General features: G+C 41.5%; 2 protein-coding genes across 3 annotated transcripts in view; both read right to left on the minus strand.

The window, feature by feature from the left end:
• Nucleotides 1-14,170, minus strand: part of gas6 (growth arrest-specific 6) — a 20,277-nt gene extending 6,107 nt beyond the window's left edge. The window contains exons 1-10 of the mRNA XM_047580630.1: nt 13,723-14,170; nt 12,330-12,490; nt 10,516-10,540; nt 10,364-10,426; nt 7,193-7,315; nt 4,757-4,876; nt 3,090-3,212; nt 1,669-1,790; nt 1,424-1,542; nt 32-221 (exon numbers count right to left, since the gene is read on the minus strand). Of these exons, the coding sequence (XP_047436586.1) occupies nt 32-221; nt 1,424-1,542; nt 1,669-1,790; nt 3,090-3,212; nt 4,757-4,876; nt 7,193-7,315; nt 10,364-10,426; nt 10,516-10,540; nt 12,330-12,490; nt 13,723-13,798 (1,122 nt within the window). The 5' untranslated portion in view covers nt 13,799-14,170. The remainder of the gene's footprint in view (nt 1-31; nt 222-1,423; nt 1,543-1,668; nt 1,791-3,089; nt 3,213-4,756; nt 4,877-7,192; nt 7,316-10,363; nt 10,427-10,515; nt 10,541-12,329; nt 12,491-13,722) is intronic.
• A 2,153-nt stretch (nt 14,171-16,323) lies between these two features.
• On the minus strand, nt 16,324-27,112 carry pros1 (protein S). 2 transcript variants are annotated; one of them, XM_047581600.1, is made up of 15 exons: nt 26,943-26,961; nt 26,617-26,749; nt 25,949-26,106; nt 25,200-25,224; nt 25,014-25,097; nt 24,808-24,930; nt 24,604-24,729; nt 23,158-23,286; nt 22,839-23,079; nt 21,963-22,149; nt 20,830-20,994; nt 20,567-20,735; nt 19,462-19,598; nt 19,134-19,362; nt 16,324-17,344 (listed from the first exon to the last, which is right to left on the minus strand). In XM_047581600.1, exons 1-15 carry the CDS (start codon nt 26,943-26,945, stop codon nt 17,172-17,174), a joined length of 2,082 nt encoding a protein of 693 aa, XP_047437556.1. In that variant the 5' UTR covers nt 26,946-26,961; the 3' UTR covers nt 16,324-17,171. The 2 variants fall into 2 exon arrangements, with proteins under 2 accessions (XP_047437556.1, XP_047437557.1); XM_047581601.1 differs by lacking the exons at nt 16,324-17,344; nt 19,134-19,362 and having other exon boundaries at nt 19,461-19,598; nt 20,563-20,735; nt 26,943-27,112.
• Nucleotides 27,113-27,345: the final 233 nt, after the last annotated feature.

Below are 27,345 nucleotides of genomic sequence, written 5' to 3' on the forward strand. Positions count from 1 at the left end.
AGCCCGCGACAGCCGACAGAAAACCTCCGACCTTTCTCCAGTGGCCGTCGTTGACGATGGGTCCGCTGCTCGTGACTCTGCTGACCGTCCCGTACTTCAGCTGCAGCTCCAGCTTCCCTTTGTGCATCGCCAGCACGATCCAGGAGCTGTTCAGATGACCTCCGGCGAAGAAGATCACCCCCTCTTTGTCGTAGGTGCGGAAGTCGAATTCTGCTGAAAATCTAGGAAGTTCGGGGAGCAGCGACGGATGAAGTGAGGGAGGTGGGAAACAGAAAATCCCTTTTAACAACCAGTGCATTTTATCTCGGCGCTCACAATAAAGTTGGCGGCATTTTCATCTTTCATCCATGTTCGCCTACTTAAAGGGATGAACCACCCCTGTGTGAAATTTAATAACTATATTCCCCACTGACTGTTTATACTATGGACAAACCCATCATGACGTCATCTACTGGATTCTTAACCTCAAAAATGAAGCCTGCAGTGGGCTGGATGAAGAAACTCCAAATATGGGCGGAGCTAAAGCAGCCTGGACGTTGAGACCCGCCCACCCAACTCAACAGTTGTCATGAAAAGCGAAATAAACTACTGAGATCAAAATCATTTGTTGTACCAGGCTGTAAACATGTTTAATAATGCTGTAAAGTTGGGCTTTTTTAACATGGGGGTCAATGGGGATTTGCTCCTTTTTGGAGCCTCAAGTGGCCACTTGAAGAACTGCAGCTTTCTGAACTCACTCACTCAGACCTGGAGGTGAGAAAAAGCTTAGCATAGACGTTGTAATGTAGTGTTGTCAGTCATTTTCCTAATTACTTCACATCAAGTACAAACGTCAATGCAGTTAATGCAGGAAAATTCTTGAGTTTATTTTTCAGTTTTGCGAAGGACAGGCTGACTGGCAACCGATTGGACCAATTTAAAGATGATTTTTCTCACTTCTCCAACTCTGGGGCAATACGGTGAGTGACTAAATTTCACTCACGCCACATATGATATTGCTCAAGCTGAAAAATGATAAAAACCCACCGCACATAGACTTTAAAAGAGATTAGTAATCTATGAATACGTGAGGCAAAGGCAGGCTGCTCTGCTTCAATTAGCGACCAATCAGAAAACGTCAGCGACCAATCGGCCAATCAGAAAATAGTATATGTTGTTGCCAGGTGAAATAGGAAAGCTTCCACAAATACGTGAAAACATGCATCCCTCAAAGAAGAAGTGGAAGTCTGTCATCTCGTAATCACTTCATCATTTAATTTATTATTATTATTATTATTGTTATTATTATTTTATTATAGTCCCAAGCAAAAAAATCTCACTCCAAGCTAAATTCAAAACGTGAGACCCCTGCGTCAACACAACAGTTAAAGTCAACTAGAAGCTGCTTATATCAAGTAAGTTATTTTTAAACACGTTTTCTCACCCTGTGTGAACCTTGCGGCGAAAACGCAGCCTGACCACCGGCACGCCGCTGAACATTCGGCCCAGATACAGCGAGCGATCGTTCCTCTTCAGGGACGGTGACATGCAGGGAGTCATAGGCTGGAGGGGAGGACAGACACACAACCACCACCTTAAGAGAACAATTATAAAGGCTGCAAACTGAGTCATACAAAAAAAAAAACTACATGTATGTATGTGCATGTGTAATCAGTTAATGTATTTCACCTTACAGCTCCTGCGGTCCTGCGCCAGCTTCATGCCCTGACGACCATCACAGAAGCAAAGGAAACTACCTGCAGTGTTCAGACACTCCTCTGCGCACACCCCCGCCTCACACTCATCGACGTCTGAATGGTTAAGAGGAATCAAATACAGAGATGAGATCGAAATGACGATTAGACGACGGGGGGATTACAGGGAAGCAAGAGAGTGTACGAGGTTATCAGAGTCACATCAGAGCAGGAAATAGTCGAAACATGTTTTCAAAAAAAAATAAAAAATTGTTCCACAAGAATCCATGAGAAAAGAAAAATCCCGGTCAACATATCAGGGAATGTAAACAACACTCGAGTCAAGTGGGCTTTGACGTTGACTGGGTGGTATCTCCTGCTTCATATATGACCTTACATGGCCATAAAGAGAGCGGCCGTAACGAGCGTTAACTCTCTGAGGAGGGACGCTGAGGTTATGAAAAGTCTGGTTTTCCACTGCAAAGCTAAAAAAGACACACGGGGGGATTAATGGCTTTGATACGAGTCTGAATTTATTTCCCAAGTTGTTTTCAACAGTTTTGTTCGACCACCTGTTTTCTAAAAAGCCTCCAAAACTGTTTTGGACAAACAGCCATAACATTATGACTGCCTCCAAAACAGTTGAGACTCACCAGGGAACGGACATGGGCCTTCTGAGGGTGTCCTCTGGTGTGAGGCTACACAACGTTGTTAATGGGGAGGATTTGGGTCCTATGGGTTGAGGGGAGGGGCCTCTGCGGATCATCTTTCAGATACTAAATCAGTTTGGGATGTTGTGAAGGTGAAGGCCATGTCAACACTTTGTTTTTTTGTTCTTTGAGTTGTTCCTAAACCATTGTTGTGTGTGTGTCTGTGTCAAAGAGTGTCGTTGCTATGGGGTGGGGGGTGCCTGGTCTGGTCTAGGTGGGCGCTACAAATCTAAGTAACATCCACATGAATAAATGCCAGGTCCAAAAGCTTCCCTGCAGAACCCTGAATTGTCACAAGATGGTTGAAATGTTATTCATATTCCCCTGTAGGTGGTTTTAATGTTGTGGCGGATTGGTGTAAGTGCACATTTGTATTTATATCTGTAGTTCTTGACCATAGTCCTTGAGATTTGAGTGCTAACTGATGCTAACAAACCTTTGCTTATATTTTGTGTAGTGCGTTTTAACATCACTGAGTCTATTTTGTCGTATTTATAGACGTGAAGCCTCCAAAGGTGAATTTTTCTCAGGACATGAATCCAGATTACCCACGAGTTGATGGTGACCTCTGCATTCCTTCCCCGACCCCACAACGCAGCTGCATCAAGTCCTGCTGAGACTAAAGCTGCTCCCGCAGTCAAACCGTACTGAAACTACAGTACGTGCTTCATTCATTCGCGTGCGTGGCGGTTTTTAACGCACTCACCGACGCAGCTCTTGGTTTCGTTGTCGTACACGTAGCCGGCGTCGCACAAGCAGTCGTAGCCGCCCTGGTTGTTCTCGCATCGCGCCGTCCCGCACACGCTCTTGTCCTCACACTCGTCCACATCTGAAAGACACAAAAACGGTTTGAGGAGTGGGAACGGAACATGAATGAATCTGCTGAAGCAAAACTAAAATGACAAAAAAAACGGGTTAATTGTACGACAGTGTTTGACAACATCACATTTGGAGAATTAACCATAGATGATTCTTGGACCACTTAAGTTACACTGACAATAAAATAAATATTTACAGAGAACACTTTTGGGAGCCATTAAACGAGAAGGAAATATGAACTATGAATAAGTTGCTGAGGGTTTACAAAAGGATTGTTTGCGTAACATGAATTTGTGCGGCCGTAAGCCATTTAATCTGGAAATCTGGCTCTACAGATGTAATTATATCACACAACAACCCAGTGGAACAACACTAACGCTGAGTTATAAGAGGTGCCTCAGCCACAAATCCATCATGACCTAAATAATGAAAAGTTAATTAGAAACAATTACACAACATTACCTGCACAAACTACACGAGAAGATCCACACCAAGTGTCGCAAAATCTTTCGTTGATTAAACATTTTTTATATATATTTTTTTTAACTTAAATTTAAATTTCTTTGAATATACATTAACACGAATTAGTAGCAAATGGACAGTATAATACTGAATACATAATGATACAATGACAACAATGTATATTTTAGGGGTGGAGTCGAATTCAGAAAGGTACAAACAGCGTTTGCTTATTTCAAATACTTATTTTGAACAAATTATTTGTATTAGAGAACAAGACAAACATCCTATAAAAAAGCTGCTTTTCATCATGTGACCACAGTGAATATTTGTGCGTCTGCCCAGGTTGAGTGACGTTCAGGGGTCGGGGTGAAAAGTCTCAATAGCACTAGTGATGACTTAACTGCATCACTAGTTTTGTCGGATGTTTTTTTTTCTTTTTACCTTAAGTCGGTGGCGAAAGCAGCAAATAACTTTGGGAAGCAGAGTTTCGAGACGTCTGCAGTCAGGTTCTCTCATGTTAGCATTCGTTAGCTCGGTAATTAACACTATGGTATCTATTGGTAATGGTAAATAATAAACAGCCTTGCTTTTATATAGCACTTTTCTACCTATTGGTACTCAAAGCACTTTACAGTCATAGAGGTTCAGTGTCTTGCTCAAGGACACTTCGGCATGTGGTGCAGTCTGGGGATTGAACCGCTAACCTCTCTACCTACTGAGCTCCTATTATCTCCCACAAGCACCGAATCATCATCAGAGTCATGTTCTCCCGCCTTCAAATCAGCCTAAATCACCTCAATTTAATGAAAAACATCAACCAATACTACACATACATCCATAACTATTATAAGGGCTAATTAACAAATACACATTTTTACACATGCATATGCTAAATTAGAAGTGCAACTAAAGAAACACTTACACGAATACTACCTACTATAGGCTGAGTTTAATATAGAACATATATAACAGGCAGGGGGTCCCTACTTAATCTCTCCATCAGTTTAAAGGTCCATGGTCTGAGAAACGTTGCAGACCCCTGATTTACTGTCACCGTTGTGACTCCAGATGTTAGATTATCTCGTGAATTACCGTTACACGTGTGGCGTCCCTCCAACACGTAGCCTTGGCGACAGGAGCAGCGGTAACTTCCCATAGTGTTGTTGCACTCGTGGTCACACCCTCCATTTCTCTTGCTGCACTCATCGACATCTGCAAGCGGGATGGAAGCAACGTGAACGCAGGAAAAACGGCATCATGTCTGCGTGTGTGTTTGTGTGCGTGTGTTTGTGTGTGTGTGTGCAGCATGAGGCCAGGCTGGCTCGTGTGAACAGTTCCCGAATGAATTCATTCACTGGACTCATTTACTGTAACTGATTTTTTAAAGTGTAACAGCCGTATGAACAGTATGAACGTCCACTTTGATACAGTTTCACTTAAGTGTGCTTTTGTTTACTGCCGTCGAAATAACCGGGCGCGCTGTGTCCAAGTGTTGCAGCCGAATGTTTAGGAGGAGCGCGGTCGTCAAGTGGAAAAGGCTCGGTCCGAGTCAAACCGAGTCTGTGTTGGTTTTCCTCTCTCAGTAAGGTGGCAGGATGAGTCACAGTGGAAATGTGTGCAATAGAAGCTGTGCCATAAATCAGACAAACACTCCCTTTTTTGTGTATAACTTACTTTACTGTTCCTGTTTATCTGCTTTAGTGGCCGCTCCATTTTCCTCCTCTGCCATCTATATACAGTAACTAGCTTTGACCTTTGAGGGACATGGATTCCCGTTGTGGACCCAGTGACCTCGGTTCCAGTAAATGCAGTTCACATTGACCCCGACGCACCATTCACACGTTATTAACAACAGCAGCGCATGCATTCTGACAATAAAAGCCGAGCGTAAATGTGACACAGACGCACCACAAACTGAAGTTCTTGTTTGCGTCTGCACATATTTAAAAAAAGTTTTGTATTTCTATATGTGCAGCTGTGGAACGGGCTGGGTGCTTCGAAGATCACCGGGTTCATTTAGTCACATTCACACACATTCAGGACTAAACTTATGGGAGGTTGTGTTTCTGTGAAAGGAACAAAGAAACTAATGAATCTGATTGAAAGTTTACATTTAAATGAGCAATTAAGGTCAGTATGTTAAAAAAATTTAATGAAACATGTTAATTTGATTGTTATACTCGTTGTGTGGTCATGAAATGTCTACAAACGTTTCATTTTTTTCCGTTTTGTTTGTATGAAGGAATTGTATGTTAGCCAACAGCTATTTTATTTCATTTCATTTTATTATTATCTTCATGTTGCTGCTTACTATGTTGTTTTTTAAATTAAGTAAATTGATTCTTGGGGTAAAGGGACAGATTATATAAGATTATTCGTCTTTCTGCTCACTTTTCATTCAGATTTGGGAACGTTTGTGTTTATATTGATTTTTTTTAGTAAATAAAACAAAATGATTTATTTTCTTTTGTCTGTAAATATGTACATATTATATTTATGTTAAAGAGGTGTCTGATATACATTTAAATATATACAGTAATATGGGAATTGAAATATCGATGTATTTACGTGACGTCACAGCTAGCTGAAGTCTCCATGGTTACGGCCGCTGAGCGGCAAAAAGTGACGGTTGAAGATGGAGATTAGCCGCATTAGTTTGAATCAGAGGCTTTAATAGCGTCAAAATTGTAAAATGAATTTAAAAAAAAAAAGGGTGAGGAGTGAGATAACAGAGAGTCAGAGATATATTTTTACAGATATGTCCGACTGCTAAAGAAAAGAGAAGTAAATGTATCGCTGCATTACGAAGAAACAACTGGAATCCAGACACAGAAACCTGGTGTTGCGGTTCAGTGGCGTAGTTACAGTAACTATTTCAGTTCCAACAATTAACAACAATAAAATAATAAACAGAATACTTGCGCTCACTCCTCGTCATCCTCTTAATGTCCGGTCGGATGCTACAGTATCGTGTGGCTAACGTTGCTTCTCAGTAAAGCTCTTAGCGTTAGCATCTTTTATTTAGCTTCATTTATCACAACTGAAATGACGTAAAACTAACTTAAACTAAGTGAAACTGGGGCTAATCCACTTTTTCAAATCCATACTAGTTCGTATGGATCGCTGTCGAGTCTAATTGTCCTTAATTTGATCTGATAATCCACATTTTTCCGCCCGGTTTCACTGTATGTAGCGTCGCATTTCACTGTTTTAGCCACTCAGGGGGGGGCGTGGCCTTGGGGCGGAAGTGACGTCAATGCATGGCCTCTACTTTTACTCCCTACTACTATTGTGATGTTTAGTCATTCAATGTCACAAGTTAAATGATATTTAATGGTATTATTTAGGATATAAATGATAAACTGACGAGATGGAAAGCCAGGCCAGAGCTGTCTGTCAGAATCAAGGTCACAGCGATGACATCTTTGCAGATGCGCTGGATGTGACTCTGCAAAAACTCAACCTCTGCCGAGGTCTGGTACACCGCGTCCAACCACACATTCTCTCCTTCCACAGTGATGACAGTACCTTTCTCACATCTGGCTCCTGTCCAGCCTGTAAAGCAGTGACACAGGAAGTCGCCCTTCTTGTCCTCGCAGCGCACCATACCTCTGACGTTGCAGGGATTGGGAGAGCACTGGTCTGGGATATCTTTGAAGTGGGAGCAAAGACAGAGGTTAGAAAGAAAAGTTATCAGTGCTTTAAAAATCAAATCTGTGCAACTCAGACAAAGTGGGTGTAACTGTACACCGTGACCGACACAGGAAGGGCATCTCTTCATGTTTCATATATCAGGGGTTCAATATAAATAGCCTCATGCTGTCTAAGCTCTCCTTCTGGAGATGCCCTAATTCAGTCCTTCCCAGCGTACCTGTCCTCCACCTCTCAATAAATGGATCAGATTAATATATAACTTTCTCTTCCTTTTGAGTTGCGTTCCACTCTTCTATTGAATATTTTCACTTAAGCCTCAGTTCTTTTTCACGCCAAGTGTTTTCTCTCCGCACGCAGTTTCTTTTTCGTTGAAGTGGCGTTTGAGCGCCTGACAAGTCTGGGCATGTTAGAGTTGGGAGTTCAGAGAAAGACAGGAAAGGACAGTGTCTGGAAAAAAACGAAAGCAGCAAGAGAGAAAGACAAAGAGAGAAAAGCTCACATGTGAGAAGCTGCTGAAAAACAGGTCAATTACTTCTGGATGATAGTGATGTTTGACACCACCGATTTCATTTCCAATCCGATACCTAATTCACTCTGGTATCGGCGATACCGATTCGATACCACTGCTTTGTGTAAATACACCCTAATGTGTCTGGCAAACCTAAAAAAAAGTAGTGTATTTCAAATCATAGCTTCATAAAGAATACAAGACATAAGAGAAATGTAGTTATTTATTTTAACCTGTTTAAAAGTATATTGAAGTAGTGGCCTAATTTACTATATAGCCAAACAAAAAGAAAAAACAGAGGACAAAAAAGGAGTAAAATAACAAGACCATTGAAATAAATTTCACTAAGAACTACTATAAAATGAAAACCGGCATCTTAATTGTGACCCTCTCCTCTCCTCATCATCCTGAGAATGGATTTTTGAGCATAAATACCAGGTATCGGAAGTATCGATATTCCAGCATCGATCCACACATCACTACTGGGTGATAAAAGAACAAAACTGCACTCTAATACTATATGTGATACACGAATATGTCCACATTAGCACCTTCACGGGATATTTTAGAAAGGATTATCTACACGGACCCACTTTGACATTAAATCTGAGCTACACACAGACACAATGTTACTGTTGGTTTTTGCTTATTAAAGGCTCCAGATGTGTTAAACTTCTTTTATCATCCATTTAAAGTGCATGCAGGTGCTCAGTCAGCTTTCTCATGCAGACGACGCTGAATGCAGACAGTCAATTGTCTAATCGTCAAATTAATGTATGGCTTCCAAGAAACGGATGAGCCCAGCAATCCATTAATCCTGAGTGGGACAGACAGTAAGTTAAAACAATAAAAACCTTCAAGTTGGCCCATCACACTCGGTCTTCTTATTGTATTGGACAGCAAATAGCACTGCTCACTGATCCCTGTGTGCGATGGTTAACTGTGTCCATTACTGGACAGTTTTGAACAGATAAAGGCTTAATTTAACCTTTATAAAAACATCTGCCATGATTAAACTGACTATTAACACTTTACAGAAGAGCTTAGATCAGACACATGAGTAAAATTTTAAATATAACAAGGCACAAGGCATCTGACATTACTCCAACCCAAGTGAACCCTGGCTCCTTGATATTGATAATTTGCCATCCATTAGCAAAGCTGGGGTAACCACAGCAGGTTCACTGTTTCCTGTGCTTTAGATTTCAGTGGTCCCTTAACAGCAAGGAGTAGAAGTGGGGAAAAATATCAATATCGTAGTATATTTTGATATGTTTTCTTCTGATACAATATCAACTTTGAATGTCTTAATATTGATTTTAAAAGAAAAAGTCACCACTTTTTCTCTACAAGTACGATAAATTGGAAATGGATTAATATAACAGTATGTTTTTGACTGAGTTTGTCCAATGAATTATCACTATCATCTGATCTGCACAAACACAACTTTCTCAGTGAAGTATGTGGAATATTGCAATAGATCGCAATCTCATAATATCGCAATAATGTATCATATCATGACTCAGGTATCGTGGTACGTATTGCAAAGTCCTTGCCAATACACACCCCTAGCAAGCAGAATTAAACTTGTGTAATAAAGCACACACTGTGCTGCCCCCATTTTAGAAACATCCTGTGACATAGTGTGTATCCTACAGAGTGTTTTATAGCAATATGCTTCTCAATTCATTCATAAAAGAGTGCACTGCAGACTGAACAGACAGAAGCAGGGCAGTGTGGTGTGCTTAAAATAAGTATAACGGTATAGGATAATATAATAAGCAGTACAGTATGTGTATCCACTAATTCCATAAATGGCCATCGCCTGCTTTGGTACCGGTGCACCACCCAGACTGCACTGAGACAGCAAAGAAAAAGGATGAGACGGACGGAGCAATGGTGAGAAAGAGATGCTGTGCTGACAGCTGGTGAAAAAAAAAAAAGCACTACCGTATCTTTAAGTGCCACGATGCTGCAGCTGAGTCATGGAAACCCAGAGATCTCTCAGCCAATAGCAGTAAAGCCGGGTCGGTACCGGCCTCTTGTATCCTGATGCAGCAGAAATCCTATGCTCCAATCACATCAGCTCTTTTTCTTTCTTTCTTTTTTTTTTTTTTATTGCGTCACTCCTCCGCTGAGGAGACTCACGAAGAAGCTGGCGCAGTCGAGTGAGACGAGTGAGTAAGCGTGTGTGTGACGACTGAAGGGGTGTGTCACTCATTCACCGGTGTGCAGCATCGCCGTGGCCAAAATGCTGCAATGTTACTCATAGATACCTGCGCTCACGCACACAGGAGACGACGAGGTTTGGTCGGATGCGTCACGCTGCAAAAAGCCGACCGAGGGAATTTCGGCGCATCTTCCCTTTGACTACATTTTTTAAATCGGAGAGATTGTCCCGTGTGCAATGCAGAGCAACGATGCTGCAGTGCAGCACAAAACCTGCAACACTCTAGATGTAGTAATATTTTGCCCAGTGAACGGAGGAAGAAGGAGGGATGAGGAAAGGCTCGATAAGCAACGGGTAAAACACTTACTGTGGACACATGTGATCAGATCCTGCTTTTTCTTTTCAGAACCTCCAAACTTATCCATGCAGGCTAAAGAAAAGACAAAAAAACACATATAATCAGTCAGGTTGTCCCAGTTAAGCAGATGTGAAGGGTTTTTAGATAGAACGATAGCTTACCTACATACTTGGGATAGAAGTAGTCCTGAATCAGGGGGAAGAGATGGAAAAACAGAGAGAGTTGAGTTACTTAGGCGCATAAACAAAAGTCTAAACAGGATATTCTAATCTAAATAAACGCTTAAACAGGGGGTTCACACATTAATCCTCAACACAGTCTTTTATAATAGCTGTCTGCGCGTGTTCTTAATCGTCAAATCTGTGGTCTGTGTACGAGCGATTACAGCGTGATCTCTGAGATCAGCTCTGATCTGTCTAATAGGCGCAGCCCTTTGCCAGGGGCTTCCTGAGAATTCTCTGCATTCCTGATATTAGCAGCATCCCTCCCGCCTCTTGGCTGCAGCACTCCTCCACATGTAGGTCAGAATTTCAGGAGATATACTAATGAAAAAGGGCCGGCTTTAGTAGCTGCAGTAGGCGACAGATGCAGCAGGCTTTACTAGCTGAATGCAGTCTTATAAAGAGGGAATAATAATCATGCAAAGGTCTGGTAAGAACTCGAGATAAAGCTTCATCGTTTCCAAAGTTAGATGCAATAAAACTTGACCCTAAACGTCGTGACAACGTCTTTAGAGGTGACCCATCACATGTCACACACAAGGGCAATTATGAGAACAGAGGAACCCCCCCCACATTCTCTCCTGTTCCCTTTCCCTGCAGAGCCAGAAAAGCTGCAGCAGGAGAAAGTGCAGAGTCAGAGATGGGCACATGGAGAATGAATAATGCAGCTATGAATGAGACTGCAGCTTTGTGTCACGACATTTTTTAGGAAACTACAGCCACGCAAGACTGAAGAGTGAATCAAACGTCACGAACTTCACCTTAACAACTAAAGCCCCCCCCCTCCCACCCACCACCCCACCCCCAGCTCAGCTCCATTTAACCTCCATCAGTCCTTCAGCTTCTACGTCTGTCTCCGTTTGACTAATCTCCCAACTAACCTCTGAGTCACTGATTGCCTCATTCACAGCATCAAACCTTAAACGTCCCAGTACAAATCTCCCGACATTTTAAAGGGGATTTGCGCATAATCTGCTCTAGATCTTCATCAGAAGGTGCAAATTCTCTCAGCCCAAGTTTTTTTTAGACACGTCAGGCTTTTTCAAATCTCTGCCACTCGTTTTGCACATTCGTCACATGTAGCGGGACGCGTTCAACGGGCTTATGCGTTCACATGGGTTGTGCATTAATGACTTCACAAGAGAAACTAATCCACGGGAAAACGTTTCCTGGACCGTACCACGTTGTTTGTTGTTAAATGTCAAAGGGAAAGAAATGACTGTAGGAATGTGCGGATCAGAGCAGCAACGTGCGCGTTGGCTTGGGCTGCGTTGAATTGTCACATGTTGCATCACTCATGCATGCTAGAGAAGAGCCGCGGAGGGAAAAAAAGCTATCCAGGTGTTTGGCATTTGGCAGCGGCCGAAGCGGAGCCAAACTTTTTTTTTTCAGCAAATGCAAAACACTCAAGTGTCTTTGCAAAGCTGCACAGCTCGGGGACTCTGACTCAGTATCTCCCCACAGACACAAACAAAGAGACAGAAAGCAAAGGCCACGTCCTTGACATGGGGTACGTTATGCGTCCCGACAGCCATCAGCATAAAAGACTTATTGGAGCATGAACAGAATCAGACCAAACAATGAATCATTAGTCTACTTGTCACTTCATAGTCATCAGTTTACAGTCAGTGTGACCGGGATGTAAACAACCTTGGGCGGACGAAGGCTGTTTTCACTTAGTCTGAGGTTTAACTGCACGTGACCTTGACAGAAAATACAATTTGTTTTTTGTCATCCATTTAACACACGCTCACCGTCTCCGGGTCGTTCTCAAACACTTCTCTGGCCTCCTCTTTGCTGCACTTCTCCTCCACGCACTCCCTCTCCAAGTGCCCTTGCTTCGTCTCCTCGAAGACTTGATTCGCCCTCCTGTGTCTGCTCAGGAACTGGCTCGCCTCTTGCGGCGACAATGAAACTAGAAACAGGGGGAAATCAACAAGTTGATTAGTCTACAGGAGCACGGAGAGGTCAGACGACTCTTTGGAGTTGAGTAATGCGTTGGCAACGGGGGGGAAAAAAAAATAGGGTTGCGAAACAAGCCCTCTGTGAAACTGTCAACAGTGTTAATAACCTAGACAGTGTATCATCATCAGCCAAACGTCAAAAAAAAAAGAGGGTGTTAACCCTTTATAGGGCACTCATTGAAATTCTAAATGTCAGCCCTGAAGTGTTACTACAAGGATATGAATAGACTTGCTTACTCTAGTGAAATCTAATTAACTTCCGCGTAGAACATAAAGATCAATGAAGTTAACATTCATGGTTCCTTGCTCTGAAGTCGTAAACAAATGTAAGGGCTGATTCAGGCACGTGTCAACATTATCACATTAGACAACATCAGGTCACTTCTTCATGGCACCTAATAAAGTAGTTATGTTCGGCTTTCGTGCAGAGGTGGATCTCGCAGACCACATTTGACATGAGGATGTTTCCTTGAGCTTTGCTGACTGGCTGCGGGTGAACCACATGCTTCTAAACCTCACTGAGAGGATACACCGGGATGCAATTTAAAAATGTGCTGAAGTTACCAAATATGGTTCCTTGCCCCATAAAGGGTAGGGATGCGCGTATCGATCCAGAAATACTGATACTTCCAATCTAGAGACATGCTTTTTGCAATCGACCCTCGCATCTAAATACCGATACTGAGTCCACTTTCACAAGAAATATTACTAATACTTCAATGACAATCCAAAAATGTGAAATAAAAAGCATGAGAGAGACGGACAGATCTCCGCAACGGAGGCACATAAATCGATAATAATAGAGAATGGAGAATGAGACCTTTGTCGTCAAAGCTGTGTCAAGTTTTAAGCTGAAGATCACTCCATCTGGTCCAAAAAGAATTATATCAAAGTCAGATTTTTTCAGTTGCTGATTCGCAAAGATTATCTTCAATTGCTCTGATATCAAAAAAAACAGTCAGCTTGTTTAATTCTTATATTTTTTTCACATTTACATTCACAAATGTTCACTGTAAAAGTCATAATTTTCATATACACAAATAGGTATCAAAAAAGTATCGATATCGGGTATCGAGTTATTAGCGTTAGTATCGAATCGAAAGGAACGAATAGTGGCATCGAACACCCCCTTGTAAAGGGTTAAGCAGCCAGCTAGCCGCCTAGCATGTGATTGTTTACTTACTGCAGAGGGACCAGCGGACGGCCAGCAGGACGAGGAGGGCGGCCGGTGGAAGGATCTTAGTCGGGGTCAACCGCATTGTTCAATTGCTGTGTGTATTTTTTGGCTTGGTTTTTTGCCCCCTTTTTTTTTTTTTTGCGCCACGCTTGACAAACTTTCTCCTGTCCCGCGTCGTAGCCGACTCTGCTCCCGTGTCCGTGTCTCGGCGTCGGTGTGCAAAAAAAAAAAAAACAAAACCCCTAAAACATAAAAAAAAAACAAAAACAAACAAAAAAACGCCGCTCACGACGGACGCGGAAGAATTAACCGAGCTCCGTCCTCTGCATAGCGGTGTGTCCGGGGCTGAAAGTGTGGAAGTGTGGCGTGATAAGTCCTCCGTGGAGAAGAGGCACCGGAGAGACGCTGCACGCCTCCTCTGCTGCTGCTGGAGGGGGGAGTTGCTCTATGGCAGGAGAGTTTCAAACGATGCAGAGTAGACACCTCTTCATCCCTCCCTCTCCTCCTCCTCCTCCTCCTCCTCCTCCTCCTCAGTGTGTGTGTGTGCATCATCACGCTAGAAAAAAAAATGCATCTATATATCAAAAAATTAACACCAACCGAATTAGATCCAGATGTGCAGTGGTGGCCACCACCATGCACTTTACTGTATTTTCACACAGATAAAGCAAAAATAAAAAATAAATGTGCATGTTAAATTAATTTCATATACCTAAAATTAAAAAAGAAGCAGAATGCCGCATTTCACTGTATGGATTAAAAATCAGGCATAACATTATGACCACTGACAGGAAAATATCTTTGTTGCAAAAAAAGCAGTGTTCTGCTTTTTGGGAAACTTTTAGACCTGGCGTTCATCTATGTCAGGGGTGTCGAACTCATTTTAGTTCAGGGGCCACACATACAGCCCAATTTTACCTCAAGTGGGGCCGGGCCAGTTACCCCCAATAGCTTACAACCTGGTAAATAACGACAACTCCAAATGTTTCCTTTTGCTTTAGTGCAAAAAAAAGTACCGCTACATGTAATGAACAACTGTGAAGATTTTCAGCTAATATCTCCAGTGTAATTTTTTTGCAAATTCATCCCACGGGCCAGATTGGACCCTCTGGCGGGCCGGTTTTGGCCCCCGGGCCTTGTGTTTGACACCCCTGATCTATGTGCATGGTTACATGTAACCCCCCACCCCATAACATTATGACCACCTTCCTCATATCGCTTCTGGAAAGCGATATGAGGTCATAATGTTATGCCTGATTGGTCTAAAAGCAGCTTTTTTGTGTGAAATACATTCACTACTGCAGCTACCAAGATTTGCATCCATGAAGTAAAAGAAAATTCTAATTAGAATAGAATTAATAGAATAAATTTTGAGTGGATGGACACATAATAGTGTTTATTGATGTGTGCCTACTTGACTGAAATAAACCCAAAAAACGAATAAAAATAAAAATCTCAAGTGTAGCACCTGATGCATTAACCTTCCTCTTGTCATCCAGGTCAAACTTGACCCCGTTTAAAACGTAAAATTGATATAAATGTGATCTACTGCCCATGGATTCTTCAAAGAAGTGTCCAGTATTTAGTAATTAGTTGACAAAGAGGTTGGATGAAAATGTTTAACCCAGAACTGGGTGATCCACTTCATTTAAGGTCAAACAAATAAACAAACAGGACAAAGGTTGCATGGTCAAAGTAATGTTTGACGGCTGCTGTGTAGATTTCAGAGTATCGCTTCTGGTATAAATAAGGACTATATGAGTGGCTAAAAAACTATATTATAATAAATAAAATGAGGAAAATGAGTTTGGGTAGATTATCAGATTTATTATACAGTTACCACCCAACACTATCTATATATATATATATATATAAGCTGTTAAATTCAACATTAAAAATCAGTTTTTACTTTAAAATATAAATAATACCATACAACAGTTCACGTATTCTCTGCTGAGGGACATCCCTTGTGCTAAAAGCGCTTTTACTTTCTTCTTAGTGATGCTTCAGTGGAATCGCTATTTCACAATAAAAATGAGTTTTAGACCTGCTTTTCTTTCTGTTTCATTTTTCCTGAATCTTGTGCAATCTGTGTCCATGTTCCATTTCTCCTTTCTTCAGTCCTTTCGTTCCATTTCCCATAAACAGTTTTTTTGCATTCCAGCGGCTGAAAACACCGGTAGGTTTTAAAGTGCTCCTCGTCCACACCAGCAAATTATTTTGGCAAGAATGATTCTGGTGTGACAGAAATGTTACAGCTGAGTTTGAAAGAATTCAATGAAAACACGATTTTTAAAGGTCCAAAGTGGAACGTTGGCGGTGATCTTCGCTGTTCACCGTATGAGTTTCAATGAAAGAGAAGCCAGATTAAAATAAAACACACCAGGGTGAATCAGTGTTTTGTAAATGATTCGTGAGTTTGTTGTGTCAGCAAAGTGTTAAGATTGAAGAAGTCGCTGTAATGACGGTCACAAGAAAGATTTTAGGACGAGATACTGACTTTATGGAAACGATTACATCATTTGCAGCGTTGTTATTCGCACATTTCATACCGTGATGAGCACTTTCTGCTTATGCCGTTAAAAGGAAGAGAAGGAAAACGCAAAATGAAATAAGGCTTCTTTAATGCATTTCTTAAACACAACACAAACAAAACACTGAGCAGCTACATTTAAGTTATATATTAAAGGTGGCTCGTCTTATATACAGGGTCAATCCTAGACATGAGAACAACACGAGCTGAACGTGACTTGAGAGGTGACAACGACTGGTGGCGTGCAACACATTTATAAAGCATGTTTCTAAACAAATATTTCATGTAACGTGTCCGGACAGCAGAGCTCCAGCCAGGGGCGATGACTCAATCAGCCAAAAAAACCCTACATAAGTGGATTAAAAGCTTCGAGGCTCAACTTTCTCCTCCGTCGGCCACGACATCAGCCTCAACTAAGTGTCACCAGATGTTTGATGATTGAACCGCGGGGTCAAATACGCAGGGGGTCTCTCAGCCTGGTCCGCGCTGACCACTTGTTTTAATCTACTAGAAAAACACAACCACCTGTTGCTCAACTCGTGGTACGTGATCTACAGAGCTCAGCTCTTTTTTCTTTTTTTTCCCTCCAAGTTTCTTGGAAATCACTTAACTTATTTGCGAGAAACTGCTACAACTATGTCATTCAGCTTCGGACTAACTCAGCTGGCAAGCCAGCTTCCGTCGTGACTCACTAAAAACAAAAAAAAGGGAATAAAGTACTCCTGGGCATGAAATATAAACACTGTATGGATGAACAGAACAAGACAAATGTTAAAATAAATTGTCTACCTCTATCTTCTCTTCTTGCCACTTCTCCTCCTCCTCTAGATTCTTTTCCAAAATATCCCAAGAGGTGGATTCCTGTGGGATGCTGCTCCTCGTCGAGGGCTTTTTTTTTTTTTTTTGTGGTTGCTAATCGAGGTCACTTTCCGTGCGGGTGCAGTGCATCGGAAGGGACGGGAGGACAGGAGTGGGACTTGATGCTGTTGTGTTTGCCGAGAGCTTCGTCGAAGTCTAGCTGCTTGCCGTTGACGGCGATGTCCATGCAGCCGTGGTAAAAGGCCGTCACGGGGGTGTCGGGTAACGGGACGTTGTCTGGAAGGAAGAACGAGGAGGATAGACACAAAAAAGAAAATGTAGCTCAGGAAAAAGTTCAAGAAGGAACATCTGCTCCTTTGTGCTCTGGTTCCTTTCCTCTACGGTTTGGGACTAATAACGCTGCCCTGATTCCTCATCTCATCTGATTTCCCATCTCTCTTCATTCTCAATATCACAAATAATCTACTTGAATTCAAGGTAAATCCAACTCCACCAGTGTCTAGACCCCATTAGGAAGTCATATCTCTATATTCCTTCATCCTCTCGGATTCAGCTTCATTATATCTTCACCTTAACCAAAACACTTTCCTTGCTTTAGTCCCACAGAATATATAGCCCATAATATGATGGTTATCATAATCCCAGAAATTACACTTGAATTTAGAGCTGCAGACTCTTCTAACGTTGTTCAAACTGGTTAAAAGCAACTAATCAAATGTATTTTAAACCAGTCGGCCATTTTGATTTCCACTAAACTATCTCAACAATCCATTACAGAAACAATCTCCTCCTGACTGTAGTGATCGCTGAGCTTTCCTCTAGCACCACCGTGAGGCTGACGTTTGGATTTCACTGAAACATCAGTGTGACGTGAGACATTCACGTTCCTCTCGTTGTGAATTAAATTTTTTTGGGTGATCTCTCAACCTCATGTGGTCCAGTAAAATGTTTTGACATTCCCGTTGCCCTCAGTTGTAGCATTAATAATAAGCATGTGCTCACAGTTTAAGTGTGATAATGATAAACGTGACACCTGCTAAACATCAGCTTAAAAGTGCTGAAGCATTTTGAGGTTAAACCACCTTCCAGATACTGTATTTAAGTTTATTTATTTAAGTTTGACTTCATTTACATTTGTTCAAAATACAAATCATTTTGATATTTTTCATTAATAAACTTTATGTAAGTGGCTCAACAAATGTTCTTATGAAGACCCTCACAACGCACAATTTGCTCGTTTTACGTAGATTATTATGAATTCTGGGTAAATCCCACCAACCAACCAACATTAAGATAAGAATTAAGTTAATGTTAGTGATATCAGTGGTTAATTACTTCAGGTTTTATATTGTTGTCGAAAGTAAAATGACTGGAGACTCTTGATGTAATTTGGAATTAACAATAGCAAATACTTCGTATGTGAAACTAATGTTAGCAAGATGTTTTAAAACAACTGATTGAGATTATTGACTGTCATTTAAAGTAAGTAGAGATGTGTTTTTTTCCTCTACGCAATGTTAGCTTACGGAGCTAACGCCTGTTAGCCGTTAGCTAACACTGTTAGCAAGGGGTTTTAGCTGTAAGTTGGCCATGCACTGATAAAAATATGGTTCTCCATCTACTTTGTTGCTACAACATTAATTCTATAAGTAAAGTCAATTTACTTTTGCAGATGATTCCAACTTACTTTTAGAACTTCACTTCAAAAAACTGCTTTTATTTTATTTTTTTTAATTTATTTTATTTAGTCCTTACATGAAACACCTCCATGATTGGAAAGGAGCAGCAAGAAGAAAATGTTTTATCTGTCCCCTACTTGAACAATTAAAAAAACAAAGTGCATATTGACAATTTCTTTTGCATTTACACATTTTTTTTTTAAATTGTTATATTTGTGCATATTTGTGTGAGTTAAACTTAATGCAAAAGTAAACTGACTTTACTTACAGCATTAATGTTGTACCATCTACGGGATAAAATGATGCAAAAGTTGCCTTACTTTTTTTAAGTAGATGTATTTATATCAGTGTAGAGCATGTAGGGTTCATTTTTGTACTTTACCAACCTGGTATTCCACCAATGTACGTCCTGATGGGGTTCTGCATAGTGGCGTTGAGTTGCGTCAGTGCCTCCCGAAGTGTGTCGGACATCGAGTAGCTAACAGTGGAGGAGTTGGCTGAGATCTGGATGTCTGTTGGAGTCACAGTCAGCTGCACCGTGAGCCGCTCAGGGTAACACAACATCAGGGAGTCCAGCGTTGCCACGGCGACGCCATCCAAGAACACTTGTAGGTTCTGTAAAAAAAGGAGGCCAATAAAAGTTAAATCGCGCACAAAGGTGTGTAGAAAATCCGTCTGCGCTTATATTTGAACTAAAGTGGGATTAAAACTCACAGCCTCTTGTTCCTCCTGTGTTACCACGGCGACCGACAGGGGGACTGTGTTGTTGTGGACGAGAGCAAAGAGGACGCCTGTGCTGCTAGACGGACGTATGTTCATCTTCACATCCACCGTCCAGCTCCCAGAGTCACCTAGACACACACACACGATCACAAACACGGAAATAACTAATATCCTTCTAACAAAGAATTTCATTGGCAAGGATCTAACGATATGATACGTATCACGATACTTCACGATACGATACGTATCGCGATACTTTAGTCATGATACGATACATTATTGCGATGTTGTGACTTTACGATATATTGCAATATTACCCTGCAAAATCATTGGTTGATTGGACATTTATATATTTTTTTCCCATTTCTCCCACAAATTTAAATTTATTTAAATACACATTAACATGGATGTATTTTAGTGAAAGGATAAGGGATACCTTAATACTGAATGCAAGATCGTAATAATAATGAATATTTATAAATAGCATTTGAATGAGTTTAACACAGTTGGTCCCTACTTAATCTCCTACTTAATCTTGGCCTGAAAAACGTTGAAGATCCCTTCTCTACATCATAGTTCACTGAGAAATTTTAAATGCAGCTTAAAATACATGTTATATATACGTACATCAGATCCCAGCGATAATTCACTGGCAAATTGAATCAAAAAGTCAAATTAATCCAAATGACCCGTTACCAATTTATTGCACTTGTACAGAAAAAGTGGAGGTGGAGGTGCAGACGACGTTCACGATCGGATACAACTTTTTCTTTTTATTTAAAAATCGATATTAAAACATTTGAAATAGTATCGGAAGAAAAAAAATCACAATATATTAGCGTATCAGTATTTTTTCCCACCCCTAGAGCACAGTCTTACGGACTCTGTGACAAAGCCAACTGGCCCCTTTTTGTGTTAATATTTCCGCTCCCTATGGTCACGTATTTAATTTTCCTCTGAACTCGTAATAACCCGAAATAATAATAATACTCCTCTTGCTACCAAGGAACCAACCTCAAAACTACACGTTGCAGTCGCCACTGATGCCAAATCACCCCCCCGCAGGGATTAATAAAACATAACTTAACTTACTCACTGTAGTCTATGTTGAAGTGAGCCAGTCCTTCCCCAGAGAAGAAAGACCCTCGTTCCACGTACACAAAGCAGTGTTTGCTCTTCTTCTCCTGGATGACCTCCTTCACTCCAGACGCCCCCTGGTTCATCAGGTTCCAGCCGCGGATGCAGCCGTCGAGTCGAGGGTTGATCTAGAAAAGAGCGCAGCAGCGGTGTGATTGTCCTCATCGTACGTATCTATTACGGTTTAGTTGTGATTTAGTGTGAATGCAGATCAGATCTTACTGGCTTGATGACGTTGTCGGTGCGGTTCGGCAGACCGGCGATGTAGACTTTGGTCTCCAGTTTGCCGTTGACTGAAGTGAAGAGACTCTCGGGGCTGTTGATGCTCATCACTGCCTCCTTGCTGATCTTCACACTGATGCTGCTCTCCAGCTCATCCACAGAGATCTGCGTGTTATGCACAACATTCGTTACACACCACACTCTAAAAAAGTGTGTTTGTGCAGGAGTTGAAGTAATGTAATTTTTTTTGCACTGAGTTTTCTGCCTCAGTCATGGCAGCTTATGTTTAAAATTACACTTTGTTCAATTAACCTACTGTTTTTATTCAAGTCAAAGTGTGTGATTTTCTTTAGGTTTTGTTTTTGTGACATTTTTGGGGATTTTTTCAGGAACACATTTAGCTCCTTTTGGCCAAATGTGTTTTTTATTCTAGTTTTTCTAGTAGTTTTTTTGTCCTGAAAATCATAAATAAATCAATTTATTGGGTTTAATATTGTAATAGTGTAATTTCTGCCTCATTAGATTAATATACTGACGCATTATTTTCAAACACACGTCATCTTAATTGTGCATATTTTCATAACATCTTACTACTCTGTAGTTTGCTGACAACTTGTTAAATCCATAGTTTACAATATTTTCTGCATAACTGATAAAAGTACATATATTGGGCCAAAAGCCGTAATGTGAATAAATTCACATCAAATTGTTTAGAAAGTATTTTAAATGTATTTAACAACCTAAAAACTACACACTAAGTTTACTATAAAAACTACATTTCCTGAATCCATGCTTTTATGTTGCTATTATGTTATTAAGCAACTGTATTTTAGCAATTTTTAGCAAATAATTTATTAGAAAAATTAAAAATTTCTAAGTGGATATTCCTTAAATTTAAGTTGTATTAATGTAATCTCTCTATTGTGTTAATCTAAACACTTAATTAAACTGTGTGTTACCAATCGAGGTAATTTTTTACACTGTAACAACACACTGAACACAGTTAAACACCAGGGCACATGTTGCCGTAACTCAATGCATTTTCCATCGGTTAATTTTATCGATTCACTGACTTGTCATTCGCCATCGGGGGGAACGAGCTGATCATATGTCGGGCCAGAGGCGTTTCTTACCACATGCCACTGTCCATCATTGATGGCCTTTCCTCCGCTGGTAACCTTGAACGTGTGCTGGTTTTTGAACTGGACTTCGATGCGACCGCCCCTCAGGCCCAACATGAACCACGAGTCCTGGGAGGACTCTGCATACAGGACGACTCCCTCTGGGTCAAATGTACGGAGGTCGAACTCGGCCGCAAACCTGCCGGTACACAGACATGTGAGTTTACACAGCGATCGAAACCGTAGCCTCCTTTTTTTTTTTTTTTTTCATCGTAGACAGGAAAGTGGTATTTGGCATTTATTGTTATTACTTGGCTAAAGGGCATGGTCATCTTGTCCTTTGCACAAAAGGAGTTCAGCTTTTTATTTCTTTGACATTTGACCAGTTTCCAGGCGTTTCGCAAAAAAAAAAAAAAAAAAAACTCTCTTGCAATGTTATCTACAAAACAAATACTTCAACCTGCTGAATGATGCCTGATGTCTTAAAGCCACAACTTTTTAAGTTTTTTCTTCTAGGCTGTTGTAACTGGTACGTACATTAAACTGAATTCATTCACAAAACAGTAATATTATTAGATTCAATGAAGTAAGATTCACTTTTAAGGAGGTCAACACATTCAGTGTAATTATATCCACAGCCTTTATATCCAATGTAAACCTAAACTTTATAGGCAAAGTGTGATAAAAATCCTTCTAGAAACACGCCACGTAGCTTCATCGGTGTTGAAATAATCTTCAGTTTCAACCACTCATCCAGGAAAAACAAAATTGTGGAACATGCAGCTTGTGTTTGCGTCCCCTGCAATCTGCCCTAAATTGATTACAACACTTTTAAAAATCCTTTAAATAAATAATGACACTGTATTTACGCGTGTGCGGACCACCCACCTCGTGTTCTCTGGCAGGCGGAAGCGCAGATAGATGACAGGAAGGCCGGCGAACTGCTCTCCCAAGTAGAGCATCTCCGGGTGCTTGTGGTCGTGCAGCTCGACGCAGACGGGGATGGCCTCGCAGCGCTGCTGGTCGGCCGCCAGGCGGAAGCCCTGGCGGCCGTTGCAGTGACACGTGTAGCTGCCCACCGTGTTCATGCAAAGCTCCTCACACGCGTTCAGCTCGCACTCGTCCACATCTGCAACGACAGGAAAAAGGACGATCGAATACTCTGACTTCAGGGGACACGACAGGAGCAATGAACCGGTGTTCTCACCGTTGCAAGTCTTGGACGTGAAGTTGTATTTAAATCCCTGGGGACACTGGCAGTCAAACATGCCCGGGACGTTGACGCATCTGGCGGGTCTTTCGCAGATACTGGGGTACAACATGCATTCGTTGATATCTGGAAAACAGCATGCCTGTTTTTATTTTATTGGTTTACACATTAATTCAGATAGAAAACAAAAAGATGTGTAAGATGGGGCACCACCACCAAACGCACACCAGTTCACACTGGGAGCAAGGTGAGTTAAGTGTCTTGCACTCTAAAAAAGAGTGAGAGTTTACACAAAAGAAACAATTAACAACTTTACATGTATTCTTCTGTACATTTGTCCCAAGAAACATTTAAACTTGGATCTATGGAAGGTTTACAAAAGATGAGCCATAAGGATAAAATTGCAACGATAAAAACAAAGCTTTTACAGCTGACTCAAAATTAGCAGGAGAGAGCTTTTTAAAATTGAGTTGGTAATTTCCATTTGATTGAACCTCTGTAAGTTATTTTAAATTGTAGCTGAGATGTTCAACAGATGGGAGGTCAGAGTTCAGTAAGTTAAACACAAATAAGGCGATCTGAAGTTGATCTACAGTGAGGATGATGAAGTCAAAGTATAGGAACCAGTTTAGTGGGATCGGTGCTAATAAATGTATATTAATACCTCTGTGTTAATCAGGGAACGGATCATTCAGTCCACACTTTTATAACAGTTTCATGCAGAGTCAGTAAACTGCTGAATGTCACATAAGACCCAGCAAAAAACAAGCAGTAAGCAAACTTATTAGCTGTTTTTTTAGTAGTTTAGAAATAGTATTACACATCTTTGATTTGTAGTAATCGTCGAAGGAAGCTTGACGTTTGAAGATGACCCACTAAGCTTGGAGTCATTTTCCGATTCTCGTTTACGGGCTGTTTTTTATATAATGTCCACAGGCAACCGAAAAAAAAAAAAAAAAAGAAAAATGAACAAAGCAAATTTGCCAAACTGACTGCATGAGTCCATGTTTGTAAAGACTTTGTACCCAGAAAGACCTCAAAGATAAACAGTGAATGAACTTCCCGCAGAAAAACAAAACAAAACAGAACGCACCGAAATGTGCGGCAAGTCGACAACGAGCATCTGAAAACTGGGAGCAGGTTCTCATCCTGTTTACAGCCCCCTGCACCATCTTTTCAGATGTTAAAAAGTTTTCCACAACTGGTTACATAAGGGGTCAACTCAATAACACAGGGTTTTGGGCCCCGAGGACGACAGCTGCTGGAGTTTTCATTTGGAAGTGTGCGGGGTTCCACCGTCTATATAAATAAATAAGTGAGAACGATGCGCGGTGTGTTGGCTCAGCTGCCGTGCATTGTGTAGACTTTGTAGGTGTTGCATTTTCACCAAAGGGACCATAAAACAGCCATTAACACAGACACAGAGTATGGGTTCAGGCTCACCAATGCAGTTGATGTTGTCAATGCTGCGGTAGCCCTCTTCACACTTGCAGTGGAAACTACCAGGGATGTTCAGACATATTTGGTTGCACCCGGCTGGCAACTCTGGATCCGAACACTCGTCAATGTCTGCGAACACATCGCAAAGAAACATACATGAGTGCCATGGTTAATAATAATAAGCCTAAACGATGCATGCGTACGCACCATCCTCGCAGCGCGGGCCCTTCCAGCCGGGCTTACAGTCACATCTGTAGGAGGCCTGGCCGTCCACGCAGCGCTCTGAGCCCTCCCTGTAGCAGGGATACGGCGTGCACTGGTCGCTGATCTCTGGTTTCAGACACAAACACACAAGGATGTCATTTCACAGATGCAACAAACTAAAAGGCTTACTAAAGTGTAAAGCCTCTCACCCGTCACGCACGTGCGAAGGTCCGACGGGATGTCGACGACCGAGTCCGGGTTGCCGATGCCGACTCGGTGCGAACCCAGACACGCTGCAACAGACAACGTTCTTTGAGAGCGTGAACGGTTTAGTGGCAAGCAACACAGAAATGACAGAAGACGTAAAGACGCTACGCTGAATTCTGCAAACTTACCAACATATTTAGGGTAGAAGTATTCCTGGGAAAAGACAGAACGAACAGCCAACAATTTGAGATTAAAAAAAAAGAATGAAGACAGAAAAGTGGGAAATTAAATGTTATGCATGTCAAAAAAAAGCATCTGTTAATTTTTAACCTATCTTTTCCCAAGATGCATTATTTATTATTTTTTTTTTTGCATTTATAGATGGTTAAAGAAAAGATATGGAAAATTGAGGAAAGTGCTGAGGACGTTTTCTGTTGCAACGTATTTTAGCTCAAGCTTGAGCTCTAAGATAAGATAAGATAAGATAAGATAAGATAATGGGACATACCCAAAGTAAATTGAATGGTTTTGGTGAACATTTTGGAGCTCATGCATAGTCTTGGTCTCTTTTTAAAGCTAAGACTCTGAAGTTTCTATCACAAAAGTCAGAATCACTCTAAGTGGTTTTGTTCTGGAGTTATCAACGTTGGCACAGTTAAAAATTAACAAGATGTTGGGTTCAGCCTAATTTTTGTGTTTTGATTTAATGTGTTTTTGTGTCGGCTGCATTGGCTGAATCCTATAATGAATTTTATCAATGAAATCAGAAGAAAATCAGCTTTCCAACGGCATATTGCACAGAGCTGTGACTGGTTCAAAAAGCCACTGCTGTCCTGTGTACGACCCAGCACGTCCCGTATTCTCCTTCATTACATTTCACTTCATCCACCGTTGTGAGATGTGTTTTTTTGCCCAAACAGGCCACGGCCGCTCTCACCGTCTCGGGCTCGTTCTCGAAGATCTCCCTGGCCTCCTCCTTGTTGCACAGCTCCTCGATGCACTCCCTCTCCAGGTTGCCTTTCTTGCTCTCCTCGAACAGAGAGTTGGCTCGCCTGCTTCTGCTCAGGAACTGGCTGGCCGTGCTCTGGCCCAGGACTAGGACACAAACGCACTCATTCAAAAATTCACAGCAAAGCCACTGTACCTGTGCTTGGTGAGAACTGCCGCTTGCATGCGTGGAATCAGACACAAAACCTCTTACTCTGCAGATTTAATTTAATACAACCAGGAACATGCAGCTACATTATAATAAAACATGACTGATCCCTGCAGGAATTTAACTCCTCTGTTCCCTAGTGACAGATGGCTCATGCCTCCACGGACCAAACTAATTACTCTTTTATAAACTGGCCTGAAAAAAAAAAAGGGGGGGTCATTGCATTGCGAAATTTTCCCAGAAATGACCTGTTGTTGTTGCTGTTGTAACAGGCGACTCACATTGTCCAAGCATTGTTTGACGGTGTGGTGGAAGGAGTCATGACACCCCCCCCCCCCTTCAGCACTTTTTTTTCTGCCAACGTAGTTAAAAGTGAGGATTTCTGGGAACTGATCGAACTCTAGATCAACGTGAAACAAAAACAAAATAAACCCCTAAAACGTACTTACATCGATACGCATCGACGAGAGCCACAAGTAACACGAGACAAGCCAAGGGTTCCCCAAGAGCCCGCTTCTTTCTCCACATAGTCGAGCCGTTCTTCCTGCAAGGCCACGGGGTTTGGCTCTGGGTGCAGACTGGCTTGAGCACAGGTCCGTGTGAGGGGGGGAAAAAAAAAACTTTATTCTTCCCGAAAGTGTTTTCGTAAAAAGGGGAGAGGGAGTGAGTGAGTGAGAGAGAGAGAGAGAGAGAGAGAGAGAGGGGGGAGAGCTGTGAGAGGAGGCCGCTAGGAAGCGCTGCTGCTACTGCTACTGCTAACTCACTACTCACCCACCATTGTTTACTCATCTGAACTCAAGCAGAAAATAGGTTTACACAAAAACACACCACGCCCGCACAGACGCGCCCCGACCACAAACAAAGGGGTTTCTGGATAGATGGAGATGCATTGTCGAGGAAATCACAAAGAATAAAATAGTCCGGCTTAGTACAAAACGATGACCAAACACGTTGGAAGTCTGGGCCGTTGCTAGGCAACCGACAACAAAAATGGCCGCTACCTGTTTTTTTTTTTTTGTTTTGTTTTTTTCCTTGAGCAGGGGCGTCAAACTCATTTTTTTTAGTTCCGGGGGCGGAACAATAACAATAAACAATAAACAAACCCCCCGTTTGTTTTAGTGAGAACAAATAAATTACTAAATTAAATTGTTGATATTTTTAAAGGCAAGCTGAAGACT

The sequence above is a fragment of the Mugil cephalus genome, chromosome 3 (assembly GCF_022458985.1).
Source record: "Mugil cephalus isolate CIBA_MC_2020 chromosome 3, CIBA_Mcephalus_1.1, whole genome shotgun sequence".
Lineage (NCBI taxonomy): Eukaryota > Metazoa > Chordata > Actinopteri > Mugiliformes > Mugilidae > Mugil > Mugil cephalus.